General features: G+C 41.0%; 3 protein-coding genes across 4 annotated transcripts in view; 1 reads left to right on the top strand and 2 right to left on the bottom strand.

Annotated features, from left to right (window-relative positions):
- LOC135708141 (BOS complex subunit NOMO1) overlaps nucleotides 1-25,561 on the top strand; it is a 546,399-nt gene that overhangs the window by 345,719 nt on the left and 175,119 nt on the right. The window lies entirely within an intron of this gene.
- Nucleotides 1,711-18,039, bottom strand: CNMa (CNMamide). Of its 2 annotated transcripts, XM_065230188.1 has the most exons (4): nucleotides 17,674-18,039; nucleotides 3,155-3,543; nucleotides 3,024-3,090; nucleotides 1,712-2,959 (listed from the first exon to the last, which is right to left on the bottom strand). In XM_065230188.1, the coding sequence occupies exons 2-4, from the start codon at nucleotides 3,540-3,542 to the stop codon at nucleotides 2,950-2,952; spliced, it is 465 nt and encodes a 154-aa protein (XP_065086260.1). In that variant the 5' UTR covers nucleotide 3,543; nucleotides 17,674-18,039; the 3' UTR covers nucleotides 1,712-2,949. The 2 variants fall into 2 exon arrangements, with proteins under 2 accessions (XP_065086261.1, XP_065086260.1); XM_065230189.1 differs by lacking the exon at nucleotides 17,674-18,039 and having other exon boundaries at nucleotides 1,711-2,959; nucleotides 3,155-4,560.
- LOC135708241 (pro-cathepsin H-like) lies at nucleotides 8,658-24,277 on the bottom strand. Its single transcript, XM_065230237.1, has 3 exons — nucleotides 24,057-24,277; nucleotides 23,792-23,890; nucleotides 8,658-8,871 (listed from the first exon to the last, which is right to left on the bottom strand). The coding sequence occupies exons 1-3, from the start codon at nucleotides 24,275-24,277 to the stop codon at nucleotides 8,658-8,660; spliced, it is 534 nt and encodes a 177-aa protein (XP_065086309.1).

Consider the following 25,561-nt stretch of genomic DNA (forward strand, 5'->3'; position numbering starts at 1 on the left):
GGAATGCTTGCTCTGTAAGAGCAAAAAAAAAGGGTTTTCCGAAGTTATGTACGCAATAGCCGATGTGCTCTTTTCTGTTGTTGGTCATGATTTGCTCGATTGGTTCCGCTATTTGACAGCTCAATTGGTTCCCGAGATTCTATCCGCCAGACTATGAATATAGAGATTAGTGACGTTTAACGCATTGATAAATTAAAAAATTCTCATTTTGCTTAAAACATAATAAATTTGTCATTAAACTCAGTTTAATCAACTGGTGGAAACTAACGATTATTGGTTCACACTGGACTAGCCTGTCGGTCCCAAGTACATTGATTAACGTAGCCCATTATAGTCGAAAATCTAGTACTACACTATGTTTGTTTTGATTCGCTATGAAAGTTTGACAGATAAAATGAGAGGTTCGTGGATTTTCCTATGTTTCGAGGGGTGCATCGATTAGCTTGGGACCGAAAAGAGTACGAGAGCTGAGCCAAAAAGATGAGCACGTTTCTTCGGGATATTAAAGAGCCGGTGCCGGTGGTGTGGGTAAGCGTAACTGCTTGCTCACCCCAATGGGTCTGGATTCGATCCCAGCCGGAGTCGGTGAGATTTTTCTGAGGCATAAAAATCTCTGGTCCACGTCTTCCTTCGGAAGGGAAGTAAAGCCGTTGGTACCGGCCCATGTGTGTTTGAATGGGTGCGATATCCTACGCAGGTGTGGAAGCTGCCTTCCTGCACATTCGATTGCCGTCATTGGATGGCAATCGATGTCCGTCGGTGATTGGCACTAGATTGCGTAACAGAGACCGACGTTAAATAAAGGAATGAAGAAGAAGAAGAAGAAGATAGAAATAGGATAATGCTAATGATGAGTCAACTCTACGTCAACTTTTGCGTTATGGATTGATGCTTTAATACGAATCAACTTGAATGACTATCCTTGTAAAGAAGATTTTTCAAATGTTGGCTGAAACTGGACCGATTTAATTTGATGCCAGTCGAATAATCATCGTAAGTGTTTTTCCCACTGTTTCCATGACATAATACGATTAAGAAGATTGAATTTAATACACCTCCGATTTGGTAGTTGACTTGTATGAAAGTACACGTGTTTCAGTGGTGAAAGTTTCGTTTCGATACGTGCAGTATTAAAATCAAATTGTACTAGACTAGACAAAAAAAGAAAATTGATCCTGCGCACCCACATCGAAAACGGTCATTTCAGAATATCGCGAAAAGTAGAAAATTGACCAAACTTTTCATCATTCTATGCCATTCGTTGCTAAAAATTCGATTTTTTTTCAGCACTCGTCGTGCACCCGTGCTGAAAAATCTTCATTTTACAGCTTGTTGCATAAATAGCTAATTCGCGTCGATTGCAGCAGATGGAAATCACTAACAGTAGAAACATCACAGAAACTAAATAATGAAACCATGCAATTCATGTGGAATACCGGACGCAACAAATCACGAACATGTGTGTTGAGCAGAAAATGTGTCAAGAACAGGTGCCTCATTGTGCACTTTGATCGAAATGACTTACCGGTACAATCTGCCATACAAATTCCGTTCGGCTTCCCCTTTTGCACTGTACAAGTGCAACCGCAACACGTGTCAAAGCGAAACAAACAATACTGGACATGTGGAAGAAACAAACAAAGTTTTCCCGACAAACACCCACTCAACAACAGCATGGAGATTCTTTTTAAACTTTTATTTGCTGAATATCATCCAAAATAAATAATTTATATAATTTTTACTCCGAACCGTCCGGTCGGACCAGCTTTCGAATTTTGGTTTTCTAATGTTTTATATGATAATAATGATAATAACAACACAATAATAATTACAACTACCTGCTCATATTTACACACATATACAAATATAGCTCTTGGTTGTTGATTTCCCTTGCATTTATTTTTCTTTCGTTCAATTTAATAGTTGGTAGAAACAAGCTGGTAACTACGCCTACTACTATGGCCTTCAATTTGACAGTAAGATATAGTTACATTCTCACCAGTTTTGTTTTAAATTTCATGTAGGTTTTTTTTTTGTTTGCTAAATTTATATGCATCTAGTCCTTTGTTTTTCTCGGAAAAAATCTTATCAAGTGAGTAGCTTACATGTACGTACTACATATGTGTAACATAGGTTTTCTTGTTTAGATAGTTAGTTGTTAAGTATTAAGTAACGTACTTGAGCGGTTGGAGGAAACAATCCTCTCGGTTATGCGGGGGAGGTTTATTTGTCAACATGAAATACTTGAATGAATGAATGAGTGGCTATAGTGTGTTTGTGTTCTAATGAATTCGATTTTAAAATTAATTTAAATAATTGTCAACAAATCAAGAGCAAAACATTTTCGAACTAATCCTAATAATACAGACATTCCGGCGGTGGCGGTGGATGGAAATATCTGCCATCCGTCGCGCGCCTTCGGAAGTGGAATCAAATTTGTTTTTAGGTATAAAATGTGAGATTTTCCTTGTTTTGATTAAGCTTAAAGTGTGAATAATTTACGCTAAAACAAAAGCGTTATAATCGAATACTTTTCGTCCCTGGAACTAAAAGTAGGAAATTTGCTAATACAGTTTTTTTTTTAAATAATGTGAATAAGTGGAATGTGCAGGGAGTCTGGCTCTACCTTTCTACGCAGAAAATAATCATTATGGTTTCGATCGGTAAATTTTAGTTTTTTGCCGGGGTGTGTAATACGAATAAATAGAATGTGGGAATGTGTGGGTACTCCTAGGGTGGTAATACAGTTTGTTTTGTGGTGATGTGAATGGGCGCCGCCTTCTTCGACCGTAGCGGGGGGCATTTTTGAAAAATGTAATTTTCTGTCGATTTCACTGGGTTGCTTTGTTCTAGCGGTCATCTCATTGGTTTGTGATGAGTATTTCATTGCGTTTGGGTTTCTTTTTTGGTGAGTATGAGTATCTGAGTTCATCGTTGGTAATGTTCAATTTAGTTCCAGCTGTGAATTTGAGAAAGAAGGTTAGGATTTTGTCATTTTTCCTGTGAGTTGGCGGTGGACCTACAAGCTCAAGTATCGAGTGTTCCTTTTACGTCCCATGTTGCACAATTTGAAGTGGCACAGTGACATATCTGTAATGAACACGACAGTTGATTAGTTTTACAATTCAAGATTATTTCAACGTGAAGAACTAACAATGATTGCTTTTCTTTTCCTCCCTAGGTTTCTGGTAGGTCAGCGGTTTCGGAAGCTCCTGAAGCCTTGCCAGCCTGCCCAGGGTCTTGACAGGGTTCTCCGCCGGGAGGTCATCCAGAAGCGTATCGGACTCAGGCTGTTGTTGTTTGTGCAACTCTTGCTGGATCAGTTCCTCGTCCTGTTGCTGTTTGGCGGTCATCCCTCCTAGGAATTGAAGCAGCTTCAGCTCTTGATTGTGCAGTTTGTGAACTTCACCGGCCAGTTCGTTGTAGAGCTCTTCACCAGGAATGTCATCCTTCGGAAGGTAGCTATCCTGGCGAGCCAGTGCCGGACTTGCGAATGCCATCAGTCCCACGACTAACAGCAGGAAGCTGCAGTGAGTTATCATTCTGCGAAAGGTAAGTCAAACAGAATAAATGTAATTAGTTGCTAGACCGAGTTGACGGATGGTTTACATTAGCTTCGGTAATGAGGAAAACTTTTTCAACCCTGTCAAGAGATCAATCATCCGCTGTTGGTTACTCCCACGAAAACTTAGCCAAATTATCTTTGCAAAAGAACATGTTGTCTTTCCCGGTGGTACGGTTAAATGAACGGAAGTATATCTCAGTCCGGTGTTTGATTTAAAATTCACAACATCCTTCCAAATGCTTTCGGCAATCTAGCAAAAAGGTTCGTTACGCCCACCCACATTCACGAATCTTAATCACGAGAAAAATACGTTTTTTCTTGTATGGTTTTGAGTGGACAAAAACTGCGGACGGCCGTTGAGCGGTGCTAGTAGTAGTAGGATCCAAGTTGGCCATAATTCCTAGGAAAAGCTACCCCATTATTGACAGTGGCAACAAGGCTTTGTTTATTTATTTTTATGTTGGAAGTTTGATTTTCATGTGAGGGTGAGAAGGAAGGGCAGAAAGCTTCAGTGCCAAACAATGGTCCCTTGGATCAACGTACAGAGAGGTACCGTTGTTTGCGGATGGCGTTTTAGTCGGTATTCCTTTTCTCATATTTTCTGACATTACATTACATTAATCCAGGAATCCAAAGAAAAATAATTCCGGCTAAAGCTCCTTCCGCAAACAACGGTACCTCTCTGTATTGGCGTATGAACTTGTACTTGAAAATCTCGGTCGAAGTTAGGGATGCCGGAAAGGTGCAAAGTCACGTTGCATAAAGAATGACTTTGACCCCCATGGACCAAGGAAATGCAGGCACGTTTAAAACTGCACTAAAGCACTACCATTGTGTTCCATTGCCATATAGTGGTTTGGGAAAGGTTCATGTATGTTCTGCAACTGGTCGAGTGATTGCAATCTTTAATTTATAAAACTGGATAAATCTCGTAAATGGAGCGTTATACCCCGTACAGACTATGGCTTATATCATGTAATATAGGCTGCCTTGCAATGAGAACTCATGCATTGGATTTCCAGTGAAAACTAGATGTATGAGTGCTCATTGCATGACAACCTATATTACATGATATAAGCCATAGTCTGTACGGGTTATTACATCGTCACAGAATTATTTTTTATTGTAATAATGGAGACTTCGTCCTACGTAGGTAAAGTTTATTTGCGCCTAATTACTAATAATAGTGTTATGAGATTGTAAATAGCACATAAAGTTCGGAAGAAATTCTTCAACAATTCTTTACTCATTATAACCAGTTTCCGAGATAGAAAATTAAGTAATCTCCAGGAATAGTTATCAACTTGTTGAATAAACTTTCATTGTACTTTCTCAAACAATGCCACCTGAACAAGTTGTATATTTTTTGCAAGGTCAGCATCATTTCAATGCTATACCCAAGAAAGAAACTTTCCACTTGCATATAGTATTATCATGGTTAACGAAAAGCAACCATTTCTATTTACAAACAACCTTCATCTCTATATTAAAACACACCGTTTCGTCCATAATCGTCATCTGACTTCAAACATTTCCTCATTTCCCGTCCTAATTCTACCAACATCAATAAATTCGGAAATTAAGAAACTTCTGCCATTAACCATAAAAAATCGAAAATCATAACAAACATAAAAACAATCACGGAGTTAATTGCTCTGAATCGCAATCGAAAGCGATCGTACGATCCTGTCTCGCTCTGCCGCAGTAGGCCAGCCTGCAGCCATCCGTGATAATCGTTGTAATGTCCCATAGCCTACTGTTTCTTCGCCGCATAATGCCGACAACCGCGCGATAACGACACCGCGAATTATTACATTTTATAACGACAGAGAAAAGTGCCCGTCAAAGTTCAATTAATTAGCCTCGTCCGTTCGCCCATCCATCGCGCATTGTCCTTTTGCAGCGCGCGTTTTCTATGACTGTAGGTACACACTGTGCGGTGCATCATCAGGTCAGCTTCGCGATAACGGCGAACCATCATTTGAATATATATAAAAAATACTTCCATAAAATGCACGATTGCAAAATATCATCAGCTCACGCTCATTGACTGATTACCACCGCCGCCGCTGCCACCGTGCGGATCCGTACTATATGGAAGCGAATAAGCTAGATTATGCGGACGGAAAAAGAAGATTACACTCAAAACGGTCCGTCGTAATCGCGCGGCAGCTGTGGTCGTCAGTGCGGTCAAACGAGACCGAGGAGGCGTGGTCTGATTCCGCACCACTGACTGACGGCTGCTGGCCAATCTCGATGAGGAACTGGATTGAACTGCAAACCACGAGGCGTGGCCTACTGCGCTGTTATACTGCCCTGCTAGCGTATATTTTTTTTAGATGAAGCAACAATACAGTTAAGGGAGAGATGACGTCAAACAAATAAAAAAACGTTGACGCAACTTTTCCCGAAAAAAAAACGTAATTTGTGTCTCCCACACCGTTAAGAACACAAATCGTTCGATGATACGCGCATGTATGCTTGTCTGAATGCAAATCATAGAATAACATGTTTGGAAAGTTGTGTTTTTTCAATGGGAATCAAATTTACATGGAAATCAAGTTGCGTCTACTAGACAGTTGTTAGCAGGAAATGACATTTGCATTCGAAAGTTCATTGCACACACATAACCTCATTTTTACAGTTTAGAGAGGTACAGGGTTTTACACACAATACAAATGACACGGACATCAAATGTAAGAGTGGATGCCTTTCATACTCTGCATTTTTTTTTTCTTACTACAAATGTAATGGCAGTTGTTACAATGTACTGTACAGACCCAATTTCGGATTAAAGTTTGACGATAACCGGGATGATCATAGCACGCTACTGACGCTGACAAGGGGTAGGTCTCTCCGCACACCAATCTTGGGTCAACATTTTTCTCAGTGTGCCGCAAGTATACCGCTGGTGTGCCGATTTCGCCGATTGTGCCGGGCATAGAGCAAGCTGCGATTTAAAAAAATACGAATAGTATGGTATATTTGACAACCCGTTATTTCTGACAGCTTGAATATTAAGGTTTGCAATCGCAACGCCCCGAAAATGTCGAATATCGTGCTCGATAAGGATTCCTTCTACCGACGAATAAAACGCCTCTACGCCAGCTGGAAGGAACCAGAGTTTTCTCATGATGATTCGCTGCAGAAGGTAGATTGCATTCTGGCGGCGGTTGGCGTAGACGAGGAAGCCATCTACAGCAAATCAGCCTCGGTGAAGACCTGGTTGCTGAGATACGAGCTACCGATACTATTACGGTACTGTGCGAAATGTCAATCTTTTTCCTGACCAGCAAGAAGAAGGTCGATTTCTTGAAGCAGATCAAGAAGGACGGTGAGGAGGGCATTCCGTCGGTGAAGCTGTTGGTTCGGGAAAAGAACGACAACGACAAGGGCAACTTTGAAAAGCTGCTGGAGGTAATCAATGGATCTAAGGATGGCAAAATGTTGGGCGTCTTCTCCAAGGAAAACTTCCCGGGTGAATTCTGTGACTCGTGGCGAGTCTTCATCAAGGACAAGAGCTTCGACACGGTGGACATCAGCGTCCCAATCGCGTACATCATGTGCTCCACGGAGGCGCCGAGGTTATCACCATCAGACGGTAGACGTATTCAACAAGTACCTCAAGGATCACATCATGGAGATTATGGATGCTCATAAGAAAGTAAAACATGCCAAACTGTCGGAGGGTGTCCAGCAGACTCTGACGGACAAAAGGTACGTCTCCGGAGTAGATACCAACGATTATCCAGTCGGGTGGGAATTACAGCTTGAAGTTCAGTGCATTCAGCGACAAGAACTATCTGCACTTCGGATCGATCATCTACACTGAACGAAAACATCCGCAAAACTTCGACTGATTATTGTATTGCTTGAGCCCTTTAACAATATGCTGTCGAATTTCGGATGATTTCCTTATGGTTGAATTCGTCATCAACTGATTAGCATTCATATGACTGTCCTCCAAATAAAGGATGATATTTATTTGAAAATTGCTGTAACAGGGCTCAAAGGACAACCATTTAAGGATAAGATAATTTACAATTACAAATGTTTTGGAAATTAGATTATTAATTCGATTGTTTACATTTCCATATTGAACAGCCATGAACATCAGCCATTCATGATGGATACAAAAATAATATTTTGGTTGAGGAAACTTCCTCCACCACAAAATAGATAAACTACGGTTTCCACGCTTTAAAAATGTTCGTAGTTCGTACCATCGCATCGATGGCTATGCTTCCACCTCGTTTGTCTGCTCAAAGCAGCAAATGACGTTCAACAGAATTATTTACATCATCGTTTTGAAAGATTTGCGTTAAGCGGCTGAACCAATACCAAATGCATTTCAATTTAAGATGACTATCATTCTGCAGAAAGCATTATACATTCCAACTGAAGGTCTTATCTCTTCTCATAACAATGTTCATCCTGTATTCGAGAGGATTTTTAAAACAACCGTCATCCGGTTGCAGCTATCATTTGAAAAGGCGATTTCCATGTTTCGATTTGAATGGTCTGAGGTTTCATTCGAACAGAGGACGGTGGTTTGGTACAGTGTATGCTCTGGGTGCGCGTTATAGTATACAAATCCTACTGCTCTGAATGTTACTGGTCAATCCGACGGAAACGATTCAGAAGCACTGCACCTTTCTGCTCAATCTGATAAAGGAACTGCAGAAGGTGATGATTCCGGGCAAGAAGCTCTCGGATGTTTTCGTCGTCGGAATGGTTTATGCCAAGAAGAAGGACCACAAACTAAGACGTTCGTGTTGGAGTTCCGGGAGCAATCCATCGTAGTAACTCAACAAGTGAAATTCGGTTTAAAAATTGTAAGCTAATTAGGCTGAGTTGAAATTAGTTCGGTATTGTTCAAATGAGTTTGGTTTGGTAGACGACCAATTGACCAACTACTTTTCACGGCACAATCACACGGAATTTTTATTGCTTCCACTCAACCTAATTAACTTTTATTTTTGTTACAAAAATCGAAACCCATTTATTTCATCTCGTATAAGATGACACATATCCGAAAATAAAAATACTCTTTTACTTTATTCGGATTAAAACCGAAACCTCACTTCAAATATTAATACGTCGCAGCGGTGGTAAGGCCACAGTTGTTACCCTTCACCGCCATCAAAGCATATCCATCGTTGCCCCAGTAGTTGAACCAGGAGTTCTTGATTAGCCAGTAATCTCCTCCTTTGAGTATTCCATATCCAACCGCCACCACTGCATGATTCAATCCATCCAAATTGTTCTTGTATTCCGGTTCGTAGCACACTCCATTTGCGTAGTACCTGAAAGACTTGTGACCGGCATCGATAGCAATCGACAGCCCTCGGAAGCTCCCATTTTATTTAATGAACAATCCAATGCACACGAGGTTGTGCCGATGGATGTGCCCAAGCTGTGTCGAATCTACTTTCGGCACACTGTGCTGAGTGACTTACCCTCAGGGATAGGTGACTCCGCAAACCAATCTTGGGTCATCTTTTTTGTCAGTGTGCCGCATGTGTGCCGATTGTGCCGGTCATAGAGCAAGCTGCGATTGTTTGTAAAATACCCATCCCGGCAACCGGGTATTTCTGACACCTTGAATGTTTTAGTTTGAAATCGCAATGATAAATCGGACTGAGGATGACGCGGGAAGAGGCGGGTGTGCGAAATTTCGGTGTTTTATGTTCTGCCCTGTGTTTTAGGGTTTTATAATGCCATCAAAGGCAGATCAGAAATCTAGCCTATCGTGCTGTAAAAAGCAACGGTCTATCAGTGGCCGGAAAGAGATGGAACCGTTGGGGAACATTGTTGGAGATTGACTATAGAGGATGATTAATAGACTTCTTCTTCTTCTTCTTCTTCTTCTTCTTCTTCTTCTTCTTCTTCTTCTTCTTCCACTTCTTCTTCTTCTTCTTCTTCTTCTTCTTCTTCTTCTTCTTCTTCTTCTTCTTCTTCTTCTTCTTAGCATTTCAAGCTTATTGCATATCGCATATTAACTTATTGTGTGCTCTCAACTTTGTGTTCTAGATGCACTTCCACAGTTATTAATTGAGAGCTTTCGATGCCTATACCATTTTTGCATTAGGGTAAACCCAAGTAACATTAGAAGCTTTATGGAGGTTATATAGCATTCTACAAGTCTAAATGATGGTCTACAGAACCTTCATAAAACTAGATTTGTTACTTGGGAATGCTCCTATAGTTGCGGTACGTTAGAAGCGTTAGGTTCCTATAGTAGTGTATTGAGGCTCCATGCACAACTATAGGAACCTAACGCTTCTAACGTACCGCAACTATAGGTGCGTTTCCCTTAGTATAATTGTGTGGCAAGTCCAATCATGCTTCTATGAAGTCGAGAAATTTTCCAACCTGAAAAATTCCTAGACCGGACCGGGAATTGAACCCAACCAGCTCCAGCATGGTCTTGCTTTGTAGCTGTGCCTTTACCGACTGAGCTAAGGGAGGCCCCAGATAATAGACTTCTAGATTATTTAAATTAAGAGTACTAATGGGTTCTGAATAACCGCCTCTTTTTCTTGAGCCCAATCTAGAACCCACATTTCCCATTTTATTTACAACAATCCAATGCCTACGAGATTGTGCCGAAGGTATACTGAAGGTGTGCCGATGGATGTGCCCAAGCTGTGCCGAATCTAATTTCGGTACAATGTGCTGAGTGACTTACCCCTTGGTGTCTACTCATTTGGCCAAATACAATTTTCTGAGTTTTCCATGTTTTTCCAGAATTTTTACGAAAATTTCTCTTTTAGCAAACCTGTTTATTTTTATTCGGTAAAAACATGTAATTTTTGGTAAAATAACTAGATTACCATAAAAGCTTTTTTTGACATAACAATCAATTTTAAAGCAACAGACTTACAATCAAAATCATTAAAAACTTAAGTTCAACATTAACTTAATTTTAGGAAGTCTAAGATCTCAAAAAATTTCCGAGTTCAAGGTCTTGAACATTTTCAAAGCGTTTAAGTTCGCAATCTTAAAAACGTACCGAAGTTCGGCAAAATGCATGTTTCTGTTAGTTAGTGTTCGGAATATTTTAAAATACAACTTCCTGAGCAGGGCCCCACAAAGTCACTTTCAATCGATAATCGTCAAGCGACGATGAAGCTGTCAACCTTCACTTTCAATTGAAAGTCATTCTGTCTTCTCTTCGAGCAGATCCCCGTCAACATCAACAGAACCACTTTCGATCAGTTTTCAAGCTGTTTGTTTTGACTTGACTAGTCTTCATTTTTTCTTTCATTGTCAAATGAACTTACTTTTGCATTGAAGCGAAGCTGTTCGATCCAAATTCGTGCAGTTTTTATGACTTTTGTTGTTTGTTCACTCGGTTCATTTAAGCGTATGCGCATAGATCTGTACACGTGGATGCCAAATTTATCATTGTCGGGTGGTTTGTTTACTCATCAATATGGGTATTGTTTAAATCGGGGTGACGTCTAGAGATCGAAAATTGATATGCGACGCCATTTTTAAATCCAAGATGGCAGCTTCCGGTTTAAGAGGATAAAAATTGATATCCGACGCCATTTTGAAATCGAAGATGGCGGCTTCCAATATAAGAAAAAGTGCAAATACAGTCAAATACACATCAATATTGGTATTTTTGTAATCGGTATGAAGTCTACAGATTGAAAATTGATATGCGACGCCATTTTGAAATCGAAGATGGCGGCTTCTGATTTCAGATTAGGTGGGAAATACTGTCAAATACCCATCAATATAGGTATTTTTGGAATGGCGGCTTCCTATTTCAGGAAAAAATTGGAAATGCTGATGCCGTCAATCAATTAGGATATTTTTAGAATCGGGATGACGTCTGGAGATTGGAAATCAATATCCGACGCCATTTTGAAATCCATGATGGCGGCTTCCGGTTTGAGAAAAAGTTGTAAATTCTATCAAATACCCATAGAAACGGTTTTTTTTTTAAACCAGGGTAACGTCTAGAAACCGGACATCGATATCCGATGCCATTGTGTAATCTAATACGGCGGCTTCTGATTTGCGGAAAAGTGTCAAATCGACAGTGAGCATGCATAAGGGCCTATACGCGATGATCGATTCTCTTCGTCGATTTTCTCTTTTGTTAATAACTCGCTAGATTTAACGTTTCTCGGTGCGTTTGCTGTTGCTTTTGATAGCCAATACAACCTGTTACTACTCTGCATTGAACAAATTCTAGAAAATGGTTTCGCTTAGCTGTAGCAATGCAAAGAGAAAATCGATGAAGAGAATCGATCATCGCGTATTCGCCCTTATGAATGCTCACTGTCAAAATATCCTAAAATATGGTTATTTTCAGAATGGGGATGAGACGTAGATGCCGTCTTTGAATCCAAGATGTCGGCTTTGGTTCAGAAAAACTGTGAAATACTGTCAAATACCGATCAATGTGGGTTTTTTGGAATCGGGCTGACATCTAGAAGAAAGAAATCGATGTACGACGCCATTTTGAAATTCAAGATGGTGGCTTCCGATTTCAGAAGAAGTGTCAAAAAGCCTGCAAATGGCATCGAATACCGATTTTCAGTATCTACGCGTTGTCCTCGTTCCGAAATACCAAGATCTTAGGGTATTTGACACTTTTTGTGAAACCCGATGGCCGCCATCGCCATTCCAAAATGGCATCGGATATCGATTTTCGGCATTCACACGTTGTTCCCATTCCGAAAATACCCATATTGTAGGGTATTTGACACTTTCTGAACCCTGATGACCGCCATATTGGATTCCAAAGTGGTATCTGATATCGATTTTTGGCATCTACGCGTTGTCCCTGTTCCGAAAATAACCATATCTTAGGGTATTTGACACATCATAAAACCAATGGCCACTATCTTGAATTCGAAAATGGCGTCGGATATCGATTTTCAGCATCTACGCGGCATCCCGTTCCGAAAATACCCTATTGTAGGGTACATGACACTTTCTGAAACCCGATGGCCACCATTTTGGATTCCAAAATAACGTCGAATATCGATTTTCGGCACCTTCACGTCGTCCTCGTTCCGAAAATACCCATATTGTAGGGTATTTGAGACTTTCCCTGACCCCGATGGCTGCTATCTTGGACTCCAAAATGGCCTCGTTAATTTAATTTTCGTTTAATATAAAATCAGGCATAACATTTGATATTGTGCCGTTACATCACCGGCATCATCGGATAGGGGAAACTATCTCCTTTCCGAAAGTGGTATTGGTTTGCGTTAGCGTCCTTTGGTTCGCGGGTAAAGGGCCTTAGAAAGTTTGTTTACAAATGCTTTTGTGCCGTTATCAAATGTTATGCCTGAAATAATATATTATTACTCAGTCGGCAACCGATATTGTGCGGATACTATTCGGATACTATATTTTGATGCCTGCGTCGTCAGGTCGTGACAAGTCGAATGAGCTCCAAATTGAAGTGAAAGTGGAAAAAACGAAGGTAGCAGTTTTCGAGTCATTCATTGACTCAATTGAAACAAGTCTTTGCTTCAAATGAAATGAACTGAAGCACTTGACGAACGAAATAAGTGATAGTCCAGTCATGTTTGAAAAGAGGAATGTTCATCGTGACTCGATAACAAGAAAAACGATGACTTACACGAAAATGGCATTGCTCGAAATGAAGCGATTTTGCGGAGAGTTCATTTTCTTTTCTTTGTTTCGAAAATGCAGAAGCCTGTTCCTGAGTTTTGAAAGTTTTTTTTTAATAAGGATCATTAAATTTTCCAAACATGAAATCTCAACATTTTATTTTTTTCGAAATCCTGGATCTTGATTCGTTTTGTTGTTGTCCAGAATCCCGTCAAAAATTCTATTTTGAAATCATCTTGATACCCTGACGGTTTCGCCTAAAACCTTCAGCAAATGAATTTGTGCAGATCTGACGGCCGCTTCCCAGAGGCCACCGGAATGTGGCGCACTAGGTGGATTGAAATGCCAGGTTATCCCTTCCAAGTTACATTCCTTGACTATTTCGTCCTTATGATCCTTGCTCTTGAGAAGGTCGAACAAATGTTGAAGTTGGTCCCGTTTTCGGAATAGTACAACGTCCTCTTCTGACAATGAACCTTTGAAATGCCTACAGAAATTGATCCGTCGTAAGGTCAGTTACAAGTTCGAGATGAACTGCTTTTGTACACATGCAGACGAACAGTGCAACGTACGCCTTCACTGCTATACTACGAGGACCAGGTCGATGTTCGTAGGATGCTCGTAGTTCTCCCATGAAATGTTCAACCGTTTTGGGCTTGGTTCTGAAGCACCGTAAGCAATCGTGTACTACTTCACGTGCTACGTTGTGACCTCCCAATGACCAGTAGCGTTGCCGAACGGTTGCTAAGTGAAGCTGTGGTCCGGCGTGTAGATGTTTATGATGGTAATGATGAAGTAGTAATCTGGTCAACGGATGCCTTGCTGGAAGTACAACAGGGTGTTTGGTGTCTTCCGCTTCTACGTAATGTCCCAGCCTACTCGGATCAAGTTGTCCCTTGACAACTGTGGATTGAACCAACGAAGTGGTGAACTTCTTGCTACCATTCTTGCTCAAACTCCACGCATTGCACGCACCGTATGGCAGCATGGTCCGCGTTGCTAATCTCTTCCGTTGTTAGAAAACTTTCAAACACTACGTTTCCCTTTGATTTTTGCAAAATATCCATAAATCTTAACAAATAAGCCGTATGCCTAACTAGCTTGGTGAAGCTTGAAAACTTCCTGACGAATGATTTTCCAAATTCTGCTAATCTCTTCCTCAGTGTCCTCTGGTTGATTTGGTCAATTACTCTTTCTTAAGCCAAGAAGGTCCTTCCCACCATACTTCATTGTTACTAATCTCCTCTGTTAACAATCCTCGTGAGATCAGGTCCGCTGGATTCTCCACTCCTTGAACATGCACCACTTGCAGTTTTCCTTTGCGTTTTGAATTTTAGCCACACGATTGGTCACGAAAGTAGTCCATGTCGAAGGTATTGCCTTCAGCCACTGCATAACACAGGTAGAATCCACCCAGAAGAACTCTTCTGCGGTCGATTTTAAATGCAATCAGAACCTTACCCTTCTACTGTGCCGCTAATAGGGCTCCACAAAGCTTCAACCTTCGAATGGATTGTGATTTTAGTGGGGCGCCCTTGGATTTTGATGTAAGTAACGCAATAAACTGTAATTGTGTTGTGTGTTGAATTGGATCCCATTACTCGCCGCGTTGGAAGAAACCCAAAGAAATAAGGGCAATCAGAATCATAAGGAAGAAACTTCGGCGCCCAATCTAATTTCAACCAAGAAACCAATCCTGGAAGGAAGAACCAGTTCCGAGGTAAAACATTTTGGTCCTTCGAACCGGATATGAACCAGTGACCTATGGACTAAGGATTCCTTTAATATTTGCAGTATCTCTGAATACCCTCTGAGGGTCATCTTTGAACTTTGGAGGCGAACCAGCCCACGGCTGAAAGCCTCCCTAATAAAGTTAAATAATAATAATAATCTTTGAACTCTTTCTGGTATTCCATTTTTATTTGCTACATAATACTCTTGAAAATCGTCTGCATAACATTGAATGAATTCCCTTTGAACACTCATTTGAATTTTCTAAAAACTATCGTCGGAATATGCTTGCAATTACCTTGAAAGAAATCCTTTGGAATTATTCTCAAAATTTCTTCCCTTGGAATTCTACTCACTTTGAAAGTTTCCTAAGAATTCGCTTGCAGTGAAGTAACAAATTCCTTCAATTTATCGCTACAAATTATTTGGCATTCATGCCAGAACTTTCCTGGAATTCTTTTCCGAGTTCTAATGAGGATCTCCTGGAATAATTTTCAGATTTAATTGTCATCCTCCTTCTAGTATACTCCCATGAAATAATGGTCCGAATTATTTTCCGCCCTGACAATCCTTGAAAATATTTTCTGAATTCCTTTGGCATTCAAATTTCATTGACGCCTTCAGAATTTCTCAGGAATTAACTTCAGAAATTCCCATGGATTTTCGTTAAAATTTCCTTCGAATCCCATTCAGGGTGAACATGAAATTCTACTCCGAACTACCTTGGTATTCAGATTTCACATAGAATCCCGAGTTCCTCAGGACTACCTGAAAAGCAGATTACACTTGATGTTTGTCTCACAGTTCTTCCGAGAACTCCCTTGGATTGAGTTCCTTAGAAGTTATCATCCAATTTCATAAGCTTTGAAAATTATGCAAGGTTCTTAATCTAGATGTTTTTCAATTCTGTGATCTTGGAAAAAACCTAGAAAAATACTTAATATGTGTGTGTCTTCGATCAAGGCTCTTGAAAATTTTTCCAAGTATAATTATTTTTAAGCCCAGGATTTCAAAAACAATTTAGACGAATATCCATATTTCAGAACCTAAATAAAGCAATTCAAACCTCTGAGTTTTTTAAATTTATTTTCCTCCTTTGGATAAATCCGTTCAGGATCTTTTAAGTTCAATGAGCGAAATAAATTAACGGGGAAAATTAAATGTTTGCAAAGTAAAATGTATTATGTTATTTTAAAAAAATCCGTGGTCAAAGAATTTGAAAATTTAATGAGTAATGATGACATACTCAATGAGATCGATCCAAATTTGAGTTCGGGTTTTAACTTTTAATCGCAAAAAGCTGAGTAAATTTTCCAGATTTTTCCAGGTAAAAACTCCCGAATATGAGAAAAGTCGAGATTGGATTCACTTAGTCTATTGGTACTACTTCTAGACTGAGTAAAATTTTCGTCAATTTTCCTCATATTCCGGCAGGGTTTCCACACTTTATGCGATTTAAGAGTAAACTAAACTCAAATTTTGGTCGATCTCATTGGCCGTGCTGAGGGTTTTCCCGGTAGTATACACCCGGCCATGAACCATATCCGTTTGCATGCGCTACTGTGACCAAATTACAGGAAATGTATTGAATCATCATAATAAATACGTAGGGCCCTCTTAAGGTCACGTTATATAAATAAGAATGTTGGAAAGCCTCTCAGTTTCTGAAAACTTGACATCGATTGTATCAACGTTTATGTTTTCCGTTCGGTTTAGCTGCGTAGATCGCATCTTTCCACACCGCACGCAGAACGCTAGAGTCTATCGATGTTCCATCGCAAATACGACCTCGTTAACAAGTCTCTTTCAAGATAACGTCTCTCACTCATTCAGTTGTTACAGATTCAACAAAAAAAAAAATCACTCCTACGTCAATGAAACATTTGCCGTACACCCACCACAGCTCACAAAACGAACAATTCCTCCAAATGCCGGTTGTGTTATTCTTAGCTCTCATCAATATGCAAACCTTCGAAACAATTCCCAATCCATCAGAAATCATTCTCCGGCTCGTCTCAAATATTCATATGATAGCGAAAAAATTTCCTCTCCTGTCAGCGTGAGCAAGTTCTTCGTTTTCCCTCGCCACCGGAAAAACTGACACGCATGGGGTGCTGAGGATGTGGCGGAACCAAACCAACACTTCGTTTTCTATTCTCATCGCCACTTTCCCCCTCCGGTGAAGCCACATTAGCACCGACAGTGCATTGCTCACAAGTGCGGAAGTGCTAATAAAAGTGCGCTTTTACGTGTTGGCTGTCTTCCGCGCTCTTACTCATTGGCTCATAGCAAAAAAGTGCGCACAAGACACCAAGACGGTAAAGTGTCAAAGTGCACTTTTGTTAGCAATTCCGCACTGTTGAGGAGTCCAGTTTCAAGTGCAAAATACAATATCCAGCCGAAAGCGACAAAACAACACTCAACAACAACAGGTGGTTGGTGGTAGCCAACGACGATAGGACGACCAACCGACGGAGGCTTTTCTCTCACGTGCCTCGTAAGCCATTGTAGGCCAACTAGGAACACCACCTTCCATTATCGGGATGCGCTGATCCGTAAATCCTATTGCCGGTCAACAATGGGACTTAATCCAGACCACCTTCATGAGCGCATACATCTGTACACTTTCGTACGGATGGAAAACAGGGAAATCATCTCACACTTTACAGTCCCAACAACCCACATTTTTAATTGGAAAAACAGCCGACGGTCAAAAGCAGCGAATCATGGACCGATTTCCCATGCTAATGCAGTGCACAAAAAATATTCACCTGGAATTTAAGTCGGCTTTCCGGGAAATCAGTTTGTTCTTGTTATGAAAATGTGCTAAACTTCTTCACTCTTCACTCAACTTCTTCAACAGTCTTTCTAGTACGTTGATTCACTTTGCAGTCCTTTTGTTTACTGTTTACTTCACTTTGTTGTCTTTGCTTTCACTTAGTTGCGTGTTTTTTTAATTATCCTTTTAAAATTTCTTCCTAAAATGTTGCTTTCTTCTTCAAGCAAGAACTTTTAAGTTATTCCGAGTTAGAATATGCTGTGTGCGAGTGCGAACCACTTGGCGCCAATAATCGTGTCGTGTTGGGTTCAGGAGCACTAATGAAGACCTGTTGCTCCTATCGCCGCTTTTATAGAGTTTACGAGAATGCACAGATGAATGGGAAGCTGCCTCTACCGTACGATGTACCACCCCATAGTATGCTGGTATTTACGACGAAACGAACGATGAAAAAGCTCATGCTGTAAAAGTTCCGCCGATCGGTTCGGTCGGTCGTTCGTTCGTTCGGTGGTTCAGTCATCCCGAGCGCTGCGACGAGATGGGTTGCGTTTAACGTTCCGAGTAGGTGTTGCGAGGAAGTTGCAACTTGCAAACGGTTCTAATTTCTATAACTTAAATTACCTGGCAAATTGTAACGCATTCAGCAAAGTTGCTCCTTTGCTGCCAAAAATAATCTTTCGCATAGGTGTGAACCCACGTCATCGAACAACGGTCGAAACAATGAACAACCCTCTTATCGCGCTGCAAAAGTTTCCAGCGATAAATTCAAGCAAAAATGTCAAAAATTTAAATCGAGCAGAGCCTGAGACAAGGGCAGAAATCAGCATGCCTTGGTATATTTGCCTTCAACACTTCGCCTCCATTAGGAGGCCATGGTTGATTCTTTTTCAGTTTCACCGGCACCATTGATTACTCCAGTGTGTACATTATCTCAATTTATTAATACTCAGAACCACAAAGAAACAAAAAACGTGTGTAATCTGTGAGCCGTACTCAGAACACGTAGAGCTATTTGTGCGCAAGACTATCTAATCAATACTGTAAAACGTGCTTAATGCTGTCCCGAAATAGAATCAATTCGATTAATGCATAGCTCGCGAATCAATGATTGTTTTTTTTTTTTTTTTATTATTATAGAGCAGCGTTTCTCCATCTATGGGTTGTCGGCTGTATTCGGAAAACTTTCAAGAAATTTCACCACCGTTTTGTAGCAGCTGATTGACGCAGCTCAAACTGTAAATTTAATATTCGAATTAGTGTTTTACGATGTACAAATTTAACACTCTACTTACAGAAGATAGTTTCTTCTCTACACCTCTTGCTTCGAGCGATTTGCGGTGATTTATCGATCTCAAAACGTTTCTCCACTAATCTGATCAATCTATTTACGTTTAGAATATTATTATTTAGCTTTATTTAGGAGGCTTTCAGCCTTAGGGGCACGTTTAGAATACTTACGACACTAGTCTGGACTTTTATCCACAATTCTAGTCACTAGATCTAAGAAATTTTAGTATATTAGATTTATTTGTGCAGTGCTGAGATTTGTCATTGTCATTGACAGACTTTTGCGCGATATTGACAAAATTGTTTTTCACATAGTCAATGATAGACTTGATCATCAAAAAAATCTTTGTCAAAATCTCATTCATTTTTTCGTCAATGACAAAGATTCACCTGGTAACAGAAAGTGTAATTTCTTGCATTCTGAGACACATTATTGTTATCCAAGCCGTTCAGGACGTAGATGCTTATTCACTTTAATGGCTCCATGTAGTTGTTCTGCTCAAGCCATTTAATTTCATCTCAAATTTAGCTAATAAACAAATCAGCACATGTTCGTCACTGACAAAAATGCTACTGACAATTGACATGGTTTGCCTTGACGATGACTGTTAGCTCAAACGAGTGACCAAAGCAGAATTTTGAGTATCACCGTGTATTGTCGAAATTTTGCAGCACTGGTTTTGTGTACTAGTGCTTGCCAACCTAGATATAAGATGTTGTTTTCAGTTCATTATTTCTACTAGTTGCATGATCAAATTTACCGTATCCAATTGAACACACTTGCTGATACAATTAAATGCATTTTTAGATGCCTTAAAACTAGTTTTGATTATTTTTTCAACCGAAATATGAACTAATTTTTCTAAACGCAATCCGGAATTTTCCGCACTAATGAACGACTTTGTTTTTGAATACATTCCTCCAATTCAATTCTACCGTTTACCTTACAGCGACGTAGCATGTTCGTTAGAATGGTATTTGGCCCAAACCGTGTTCCCAGTTTTCTTCACACCCCAGCCCGTAACTCCGGTTCCGCTCCACCGGAAGTCCCAGATTTACCAGGAATCTCTATCACTGCCAGGTTTGCCACTGCTCTCCTGAATACGCCTCTGTTTGTGGAGGGAGGTAGCTCATCGATTCTTCCGGTTCGCCTCCTATTTAGCATCGTGCTATAAGGTACCAGGCGATAACCAGGGTAGTTGATCGATAGCTCGATGACGTCATTTCGTTGGCGTCTGCAATGGGAAATTCTCATAGCAGGCGTTGACGATGGGACGTTGTCGAGTTGTTGAATAGCAACTATCGTGGTAACTCACCGATTACCTGTCGATCTGCCAAATTTGGAAAGACGTCTGCATTGAATTATCTCATATAATAATATTCCGCCCAGTATATCACAAGAAATTGCGAGTAGCTGAGTGGAATGGAGATAAGTTAAGCATTGAGTACAGGACCAAGTCTCCCCTGGGTGGTGCCAGAAGATGAGCGCAATAGAATCATCAAGTTGCCATAAGGCACGGAATGAGACTATTGCATGGCTGGGTAGTCAAAGTCTTCCATTCGTTAGCCATTTTAGGTGGATTAGAACAGGTTTAGGTTTAGGGTGGGCGTTGGCCAGATTTGGATTTTTCAGATATAATCCTAAATAGGACCTAGATTATTTAATACACTAGTAACCTCAACGTCTGTCACAATGTTTCATTGTGATTAATCAACACTCAATGGGTAAAATATCAAATTTGCGGTAAAATTGAAAAAAAGGGAACTTGGAGTGTAGAGCGCACTGCCCACTGGACGATTCTGAAGCCTGGCCAAGTGAGTGGGTTACGGGTTTATTTGATTGTACGTCATTTCCAAGTTATATATAGATACATTCGTACCATTGGCATTTTGTATTTGAGATAAGACAGAGATAGGATGCGGAGGGCCCGCTTAGGGGGAGCGTAACCCATGTTATGGCTTCCATTTATTAAATAGTTCAGATAGGCTGGAAATGATAGGTTCATGGTGAGAAAATGTACCATATGGTGCCCGTTCACTGATCTGGCTGGAATAAGGGGATTGACCGAGGGGGGCGACTCTATCTACGATGCATGAAAATTTGTGTTTTGATGTGGTTAGCTGCGCGCACGCTGAGTAGATAGAAAGAAGATTGATGACGATTCTGAAGATTTTCTTCAAACAGATTATGTGCGATGCAAGTATATTCGAGAAATGAAAGAAGATTTTTCGAATATTGATTCGCTAATGTGAGATTTGTTGAGTATCTAGCATTGAGATGTAGATGTGTCGCCCCCCTCGGGATTGCCGATGATTTGTCAAGTTTCATTTTGAATTTGCATACAACTGTAAGTTTAGGTTTGCTTTTGTAATTGTAAGAAAGATAGTTTGCCTCAATTGAAACATTGAGTTGTATAAACTTGACGAATCATACCTCTAAAATAGTAGTAGTTACAGTGCCGCATGATCTAACAACCACTGCCTGCAACTAATGTTGGAGGAGCCGGCAGGGTTGATTACGGATCAAAACTAACATAACTCTAACACTGAAATGATCCCGAAACTAACGCTCATTCATTGCACTTTGAGTCATAAAGTAGTTTTATTTATTTTCCTACTAATCTATCTACACACTTAGTTTTTTCTACCGAGCTCGGCTGTGCGGGTCTCGGCGGAGAGGGTTTCGCTGAGATCTCGGCGGGAGTGACATTTGATTGCTGAGTCTCGGTTAATGCCTTTTCTAATAATCTGCCTACGTTTCTTTTCTTTGTTATCTACTTTATCCCCTTTTTTATGTTTCTGCTCTTCTTTCCTCTTCTCTTCTTTTGTTTGTTTGTTTACATATAACTAATACTAATACCTCCTTGTTTTTTCTCTAATTTGTCTACTGTGTCCCACCATCACGATGAGATATGAGCTACCGTACATGGTACAAGCTCATATACACTCCCAAAATAGTATGCCGCAATTAAGTATATCACAGAGGCAACTAAAAATCCAGAAAGCTGTTCGACGACGACAGGTGTGTTTTCGCGAGAGTGACGTATATGTGATCCGTTTCTTTGCACGGGTGTGTTTTTTTTTTGTAACTAGCGTAAGTGTGCCTGCGATTTGCATTGAGTGTCGGAGATTGTAAGTAATCTGAAGGATGCCTCGCTGGATACGCCCAAGACTGGACCACCAGTAGCTGGTGGTCGTGAACGGTTCCTGGGGAAAGCACTAGATGCGACCCTCCTCCCAGATGACCATGGCAATACAGGAAGTATTACAACAAAGGTAATTGCTATTAGATATTTTGCAAACAGTAACAGATAGCGGACATGAAGAACCAGTGGAGGTGCCGGGCAAAGGTGTTTATCCTAGACAAATGGTAAGTTACAAATTCGCTGTTGTCGTTGTCGTAGGCGCCGTCGTAGTCGTAGGCAGTACCGTTAGTGTATTTAAAATCAACCACCAACCGCTGAAAATATGAATTATCGCGTATTTCTGTTGTTCATTACATGCCAAGTGAAATTCGAGAACGTAATTTCATTTGAATAGCTTGTTTAACCAGGTCTTAAACAATCGTCACGTCGATCATAGCTTGTTATGATTGCCTGAACCATGCGTAAAGAGAAAATCGAAACATTTAACGTCGCGTGAAAATGGATCTTAATGAAGGCCTCTTTTGTAGCTTTTAGCTCAAGGATTTCAAAGATCGATTGCAGTGGAAAGCTTACTGAGCAGAAAAACGCGGTCCCAGGTCATTCCATATTAAAAATGTATGGTATGGCTTGTTTATCGTGTATTTTGTAAAACTTTTCGTTGTCGTCGGTGCCGTACTGAGTAACGCTATCATGTGATATGAAGGACTCGGTGGCCTTAGAACAACCGGTTTTGCTTACTGAGCAGAACATCATGAGTCTAATCTCAAGCCCATCCACATTCAAGATTCGTCTATCGTTTTATTTGTTAACATGACTACATGGAAATAACAGCAACTTGATGATTAAAAAGGAGCTCGTCTGCCTAGTGGCAAACGTTTTTGCTTACTGAGCAGAATACCGTGGGTTCAATCCCAAGCTCCTACGCGTTATATGATTGTTAGGACATCAATTCAGCTTATCGTTTACCAAAACGAACCCTGCTGCAAACCCAACCCTATTACCCAATATCCCAGTGATTCCTCGTGGAAGTGCAGAGGTGTTCTCGGCTTCCATCAAAGCGAGTGTCACGTCAACACATTCCTACCCCTTCCTTTCTTGATCTGTGTTCTGCCTAGTTTGAGATCACCAGTTTTTACACATTGAGGATGATTGCTAGTCCCAAGCATCGTCTATTGGTTCTCTGTGTAATTACAGCTGGTCTGGCAATAACAGAGTAGCAACCGTGGGCGGTCAATCATGCTCATGCTCTCCTGAATACGCCTCTGTTCGTCTTCACCTTGGCTTGCCGGATCTTACCATCTGCAGCCTCAACGACCTACTATTCCGCGGACCCAGTTCTTCCGCTGTGCACCATCTACCAGGAATACCAAATCCTCCTACACAGAAAAAATTCTGAATTTCAACTAATGTGTAAAATCTCCCTTCGTTTAATTTTGAGCTATACTTGGCATAAACAGTGAAATCGTTTAAAGCTTGCATACAATATTGCTAATTTATACGATATTACGCCTAAATCTACACAAAATAACGCGTAAATTTATGCCAAATCTAGCGTTAATTGTATGTGCGCTATATCTCGCAGAAATTTACATAAATTTTTAGAACGGTGTACTTGCAATGGTCTTCGCTCTTCAAACCACTTCATTCTGCGATTGATCCTGGGCAGGTATTCCTTACATCTTATCGACCAAGTACTGCGACCACTTATAGACATCTCTCAGTTCTTCTACCAGCTCGACTTCATCATCGACCATCTGATCCGCATCCTTGGTAGCCCTGCGCAAGGAAATGGTTCTTTGTAATAGCTTCAGTCTCCTCTGAATCTTGTGGTAGATAAGTCAACGGACGAGAATTTACCATGTCTTCCGCCTCGGACAATGTGGTCAGGAGTATTTCATCCGTCAGCTTCCTGCCGTCATCCAATGCCCTCATCGCCTCCTACACTGATCGCACCATTCTTTCCCAGCTTCCGCCCATGTGAGGTGTTCCGGGAGGGATGAAGTGCCACTTGATTGCCGGACTTGAGACGCTTTCAGCGCATTCCGCACTGATCTTCTGCTTCGCATTGGACATCTCGTTTCTTGCACCCTTGAAATTGGTTCCGTTGTCCGAAAAGAATTCGTCCAGTGACCCTCGCTTGCAGATGAATTTCCTTGTCGCCATCAGACAACCTTGTGTGGTCAAGCTATGCACCACCTCTTCGACGTCCGACCAACACTTCCGCAGGACCCAGGTAATCAACTCCTACCGAGCTGAAGGGGCGTCACTGTGGCGTGACCCGTTGAACAGGTAGGGGCGCCATCACCGGAACTTGTGGCTGACATCGGTTGACTCGACACCACATGCAGTCTTTCAAGGCTATTGATATAGTTGATCGAAGCTTTGGGATGTAGAAGCGTTGTCGTAGCTCGTTAAATACGGTTTCCCGGTTGGCATGACCTTATTTTTCATTGAAGTGTTGTATAATCATACTTGTGATCTGGTGTCGCTTGGGAAGGATTATAGGGAATTTCTTGTCGAAAGGAACTACTTCCAACAGCGCCAATCTTCCTCCCATTCGAACGATTCCGTCAGCATCCATGATCGAACTCAGCTGTAGAGCCAGCTCGACTTGTCAACGAGTACTGGTGATTGACTTGCGTTGCGTTCACAGCTGATTTGCAGAATCTTCACTTCCTCCGGAAAGCTGTCCTGCTAAGCTTGTCTCACAAGAATCCTTTCTCCTGCTTGAAGCTCTTCTTGAAGAAGCGTTTATCTCCGTAATTCACTTTCTTTGAAATTCAGCTTATAATTCCCAAAACATCCATCTTAAAATCGTTTTAAATCATCATTCATTTTTTTTCATTTGAATTTCTTCTAAAAATTCCGTTGAGTGACTTCTCACAATTTTCCAACGATTCACCTAGGAATTTATATGCAATTCTATTATGAATCCCTTACTTACCTTACCAATCAGACTAAGGCCTTGTTGTCCTCTGCTGTCCGAAGAAGTCGTCTCCACTCTACTCGATCCATGGCCACACTTCGCCAGCCTCGTAGTCTGCGAAGGGTCCGCAGGTCGCCTTCTACTTGGTCGATCCACCTTACCCGCTGCGCGCCTCTTCTTCTTGTTCCTGTTGGGTCGCTTTCTAGAACTATTTTCACTGGGTTGTCGTACGACATTCTTACGACGTGCCCAGCCCACCGTAGTCGCCCAATTTTTGCAATGTGGACGATGGATGGTTCTCCCAGCAGCTGGTGCAATTCGTGATTCATTCGCCTCCTCCACGATCCGTCATCCATCTGCACTCCACCGTCGATTGTAAGCAAAACCTTCCGTTCGAAAATACCACGAGCATAATCCATGTCTCGTGGCCGTAGAGGACCACCGGTCTAATCAGCGTCTTGTAGACAGTCAATTTCATGTGGCGGCGAATTTTATTCGACCGGAGCGTCCTGCGGAGTCCA

This window comes from Ochlerotatus camptorhynchus, unplaced genomic scaffold (assembly GCF_037179485.1).
Source record: "Ochlerotatus camptorhynchus isolate MF236.1 unplaced genomic scaffold, CSIRO-AGI_Acam_v1.1 ptg000328l, whole genome shotgun sequence".
In the NCBI taxonomy this organism is placed as follows: domain Eukaryota; kingdom Metazoa; phylum Arthropoda; class Insecta; order Diptera; family Culicidae; genus Ochlerotatus; species Ochlerotatus camptorhynchus.